The sequence below is a fragment of the Amphiprion ocellaris genome, chromosome 12 (genome assembly GCF_022539595.1).
Source record: "Amphiprion ocellaris isolate individual 3 ecotype Okinawa chromosome 12, ASM2253959v1, whole genome shotgun sequence".
Lineage (NCBI taxonomy): Eukaryota > Metazoa > Chordata > Actinopteri > Pomacentridae > Amphiprion > Amphiprion ocellaris.
In genome coordinates this window covers 12,221,861-12,227,410 of record NC_072777.1, presented here as the reverse complement: position 1 = coordinate 12,227,410, position 5,550 = coordinate 12,221,861, and the positions used below count along the sequence as shown (strand labels likewise).

At 36.8% G+C, this 5,550-nt stretch overlaps 1 protein-coding gene across 2 annotated transcripts; it reads right to left on the bottom strand.

The window, feature by feature from the left end:
- Positions 1-244: 244 nt before the first annotated feature.
- LOC111566951 (uncharacterized) lies at positions 245-4,915 on the bottom strand. 2 transcript variants are annotated; one of them, XM_023267768.3, is made up of 7 exons: positions 4,827-4,915; positions 4,065-4,376; positions 3,097-3,378; positions 2,864-3,001; positions 2,395-2,420; positions 1,609-1,674; positions 245-865 (listed from the first exon to the last, which is right to left on the bottom strand). In XM_023267768.3, exons 1-7 carry the CDS (start codon positions 4,870-4,872, stop codon positions 764-766), a joined length of 972 nt encoding a protein of 323 aa, XP_023123536.3. In that variant the 5' UTR covers positions 4,873-4,915; the 3' UTR covers positions 245-763. The 2 variants fall into 2 exon arrangements, with proteins under 2 accessions (XP_023123536.3, XP_035802919.2); XM_035947026.2 differs by having other exon boundaries at positions 2,864-2,980.
- Positions 4,916-5,550: the final 635 nt, after the last annotated feature.

Here is a 5,550-nt window from a genome sequence, read left to right as displayed (position 1 = left end):
TACTTTTGCAACCCACTGTATATTGACAGGAATATTCTAGTATTACATTTGCATATTTGTTTATGGAGAGAATGATATATAGCAGTTCAGTTGTTGGATGTCTGAATGCCGTTCAAAGGATCATCAAGAAGATTTAAATGTAAATTAGGTAAGACTACCATCGTTAGAAATTAAGTCTGAGTTGATTTCCATACAGTGGAATAATCTAAGGATTCTTAGCTAGAAATAAGACAGGAAGCAGCACTGCTATAAACACACCTACTGTAATAATTTTAATTTGATTCAATGTTTATTTAAATGTCAATGTAAAGTTGAAATATTCACAGGTTCAAGTCGGAATTTTAATAACAATTTTCAAGTGAGTCACTTATTTTGTCCCTGAGGAGCGAAACATTCCATAACAATAACATCTGAAGACATTTATAGCAGATCATAACAGCAGTAAATATGACACAAAAGCACAAGAAGAAGAAAAAGTTCAGTTCACAGTCCTACAAATAACAGCACAGGATTAAATCCAGCCTTTACAATATACAATATATTACCAAAAAAGTGCAAAAAAAGCTTCTATCATAGTAAAAACTGAGAGCTACAGTCTTTAGCAATGTGACATAATTTATAATCCAATGTGATAAAAACCATAAACGCAGCCAGTTCTACTTTGCAGATTTTATCGTTTCCAGAGCGTAAAGCAAAGCCAACAGAAGACAGACACAGCTGACACTAAGAGAAGTCTCATTTCCAGTCATTCATTGTGATAAACTCATCTGACAGAGCTGTAGAAGCTGCTGGGATCAATGTTGGCCTCCATCTTCACTGTGGTCTTGATTGTAGAATAAGTCACTGCTTCCTCCTTCACTTTGACCTGCATTACACAAGTCTGAGGTTTTACATGGTTCAGAAAATTAACGACAAAATTGTTTACATTTATTAATAAATCCTGAAACTGTACAGGGAGTTTGGAGATTTTCTGTTTTTTAATTATGTTTTATTTTTTCAAATTCTGAAAAGGAAATGCTTGGAACTGACTTATGACACTTTTCACAACAAAAAGTACATGAAGCATCACACCCATATGGACATTTCAATACAAAATCACAGTTGCTAATATGCTATCCAGCTCATTCCAAAACATTTCTGTATGGATCTGGCTTTGTGTGTGATGATATTTCTGTGTATAAAAAGAAAAAGGTGCTTCACAAAGTTGGAAGCACAGTAACGTCCAAAACAGTATTGTTTGGTAAAATACTAAAGCTGCAGTAGGCAGTGTTTCATTTGATGGCATAATAGGGCAAAAATTCCATAATAACCTTTTAGCATGTTGTAATTTAAGCAGTTTGAGATAAAACTAGACGTCTGTACCTCCTCTTGGGTCGACCGTATATTATCAAATTGTTACATGAAAGAAAGATGCTGCCCCTCTTGTTTGTGCCTGCATCTTAGATAATTCTACAATTTCTCTTAGCAGACACTTTCACCCAAAGCAACGTACATCTGAGAGTAGATAAGACACAAAGATAACATATCAATATATACAAACATCTCATAATAGCACTGCAAAGCAAATTCAAGACGGGACCTTCAATAAAATATGAAATCACGTCTTACCTTTTTCTTCGGATTGTAATTAGTGTGGTTGATAGTGACGTAGGTCAGATTACCTCCTGGTTCATCCTGAATGAAAGCACATGAAGTTTAAATATGAAATACACATCACTTCCTTTCAGTAGTGGTTGTGGAACTTGGTGTTACATGCAAATTGCTTTTCAAAGTACAAATGAACTTTGCTTTTACAATCAAGACTTGTTGACATTCTAAGGAACATCAGTGTTGTTGCAGTTCAGCCTCTGGCCACCAGTGGCAGCAATGAGCAGAGATCCATCAGTCTAATGTGACATTTGGGATTTTACATAGTTTAGTAGAGTTTAATGAAAAACACCAGAAATGTTCAGCCTGTCTTTGTTACTTAAACCTCTGTAAAATCCAACATTAATGTGTTAGGAATGTTCATCACGTACATTTTTCACAGAAGAGAACTAATCTGCCAAATACAAAGTTTTTAAAAGGAAAAATTTAAATTAGTGTGTGACTTTACCCTAGCAGGATTATGTTATCCAGATAACCTCATACTCTTTTCATTAGAAAGACCAGTGAACTATTGATGAGCAGTTTCTGATTCATGACGTATTTTGATACTTCCTCATTCTCTATTTAGAAAAAAAAAACGAGAAAAGGGAAGATCATCTATTTGTTTTCTTGTCAGTTTGTCAGATCAGTGGCAAAAGTTGTTACAGACATACAGGAAGTTCCATGAGCATACGAGCAAATAAAAATGTTTTGAAAGTAGCTCGATGGGTATTTCTGTGTTGTTTTTATATTAGAAAATGGACTCACTTGGGCTTGGGTTGGTTTTTGAGCATCTGGAACAAAAGGTAAAATGTCAAGGATTAGCCATCAACATCATGGTTATAAATGATAAAAAATATCAGTGTCATACTTGTATAAATATTATACATGACACACTTATGCTGAGGAGTCCAAAACCAATGATTATATGTCAAGAATATTATACTGAGGTAACCATAGCAACAATTACAAGCTGGCACTTTCACAAGAAACAGAACAGAAGAATGAGTTGCAGTTATTTACAATGATAAAGGCCTTTGTTAAAGCACATTGAATGCACTGTGAAGTTTCTTGACAGAATATAATGGGCAAGGTGGATTAGAAAAAGAGAGTAAAATGAAGTTGTCATTAACAGACTATGAAAGTCTTACTGAGCCAGTCTTCCTTAAGTCTCTGTGGGCCACCATATGTTTAACTCCATATTTAAGTAAATACGTTACATGTTGTGTTTACTGACCCTCCGTCATTTTGGCTCGCCTCCTGCATTTGATGAGAACAGCAGTGATGACGACCAGCACCACCAGCATCCCGACCACAACACTGACGATGATGATGGTGTTGTTGCTGGTCACTTCTGTGTTCAGAAGGTTCCTAGCTACAAACAAAATCATTACAAAATGAATACATGTGACTCCTTTCTCTAAAAATCATCTGATTGTAAGAAGTTTTTATGATTATATGTGGTCTTACCTACAGGTGTGTAGTGAGCATCTATCTTCACAATGTTTCTCTCAATAAACTGGCAGGTGTATCTTCTGTTGTTGTGGCTGCTCTGATGCTTCACCGTCAGAAGAGAAACACAGTCCGTCTGTCCATCAAACTTGAACCCATCACCTTCACCAAGCAGCACAGTTCCTTTCTCATCCACCCAACGGATGCTGTTCAGTGGACAAGAACCGAATCTCAACAGAGAGCATTTTAATGTGACCTCATCGTCTGTCTTTGGATCAGCATCTGGTGGAGATGGAGAGACTGAGAGAAAACAAGTGATGACAGGTTTTAAGGGGTAAAATGAGGAACATCAGCTTCATAGTGAGAGTTTTCAGAACAATGTCCCAACAAACTCCAGTTCATCTTTTGATATTGCTCTAATTTTAAGAATTTTTATGGTCAGATGCAGCAATAAATGAGTTTTCAGTGCAGTGAAAGTTTTAGCACTCTGTGTCTCTACCCAGCACTGTGGTTCACCTGTTTAGAGAGTGCATTTATTCAGACACATTCATTTTCATATGGAAATACTAGTTTTCCAGATTTAATATATGTGTGTTTAATTATGAATGTTGTCTGAAACAAATGTAAACAAACAATTTTCTGTTTGTCCAAAAATATGCAAGTAATGACCAACCAGATTTACTTTAGTCATTACTTGAAAAGCAGACGTATCTAATTTAACTCTGGTCTCCAGTTATTCATCAAGAGGGTCCCTCATGTTAAGACTAGTCCCAAACCACAGAGACATTCAGTTCCATGAAGGATGGATGTTCATGGACTTATAATGAAAGCGATGCCTGTGAGTGATGTTTAATCCTCAGTGTGGAGTGTGATTCACAGCTCAGGGTGTGAGGGAGGGTTTGGTTTGACAAAGAACTACAGAGTTAATAAGAGAATGATTCAGGTGGTTGTATGGAGCTCAGAGTCATCCAAATCTAAATACTCACTGGTCAGGATATTTAGATGCACCAGTGGCTCTGTGGTATACATAGTCCGACAGGTGTAACGACCAGCATCCTCAGCAGTGACCTTGTTGATGATCAGAAAGCAGTTTCTGCTCAGACTCAGTCTGTCTCCTCCAGGTAAGTACTTATTAACTTTTCCTTTATCAACCTTGATTACGTCTCGAGAGTCTTCATTTCTCTCATGAAACCAGGTAAACAGGAAGCATCTTGTTTCAGATGAAGATACATCACCACAGGGCAGAGTGACATCATTTCCAAGTCTGTAATAGAGAAAATGATCTCGACTGCTGCCTGCTGCAAAGAAAAGGAAACATTCTCCAATAAGTGACAGGCTGCACTCCACTTATCACCTGCCAACAAAATCATGAGTGTGGACTTCAACATTTTCAGTCACACAGAGAGAATGTACCATCACACACCCCATAGTGATCTGATAGGAATCATTTTCATGTTTGACTCCATTCACTAGAGATATATTTGTAAAAAATACACAACAATGAGCTTCACTCACTGTAAAAGTTTTTGTGACAGAACCACAAAATTAACCATCAGACTTGCTTAATTCATTTGAACTTTGAGAATCTTTCCAAACCTAAATGACACATTTATTATAAATATTTACTTCCACAAATATCTGTTCGCTTTAACAGGTTAAACAAACATGATCAAAGTGGTCTATAAAGCATCTCCATGACATTTGAAAGTCATTTCTGAAACATTTTAAACTGAAAAAAAAAGATTTACCTGTAAACTGAAGCAGAAAAATGAGAATTAATTGTGTTCGAGCCATTCTGTGTCATTCTGGATCAGCAGGCGAATGTTGAAGAGTTTCTTATATTTCTGTGTGTGATGATGGAATTTCCTGTTTGTGGTTGACTGACAGAGAAAAAATGACCCGACAGGAACGCCCACCTCTCAGTCTGTCATAAGAGACTTTAAGTTTCACCAGGTTTCTTCTAAACAGAGGGCACACAAGAATCATGATTAAAGGAAACCAGTTTCACAAACTTCAACTGTGTCAGACTGAAGATGACAAAGAAATTAATTTGACTTCTGCGCTTTGGTCGATAAAAAGAACATTTAGTTTTAGCTGAATGATAATAGATTTTTTTCTTTCTTTTTTAAATATGTTCTAGTTTCCATTCTGTCGTGTCATTGGTGTGATCAAAGAGGAAGTGTCATGTTTGGTAATACATGAGACAGAATGAGAGCAAGTCTACAGCAACACTAGCAGCTGTTTTCCATCTTTGCCTTAGCTGTTCCATTCATCTGGATATCTGCACATGTTCATCACTGTCATGACCTCCATGCAGTTTTATCCACTATTGTGTAACTTAGTGGCTTCTCTCTGCAGGTATATCTGGCTCTGATCTGCATTCTACTGATTCCACTGTTTGGTCCAGTGTTTCCAGTGTTTCTGATGTGTTTGTTGTCTGTTTCTCTCTGTTGTCTCGTTCTCTCTCCCCTC

Coding starts and splice junctions, on each gene's coding strand:
- LOC111566951 (XM_023267768.3), bottom strand. CDS start 4,872: ATGGCTCGAACACAATTAATTCTCATTTTTCTGCTTCAGTTTACAG. Junction 4,377..4,826: donor TTTTCTGCTTCAGTTTACAG/GTAAATCTTTTT, acceptor TTTTCTTTGCAG/CAGGCAGCAGTCGAGATCAT. Junction 866..1,608: donor ATTACAATCCGAAGAAAAAG/GTAAGACGTGAT, acceptor TGTGTAATGCAG/GTCAAAGTGAAGGAGGAAGC.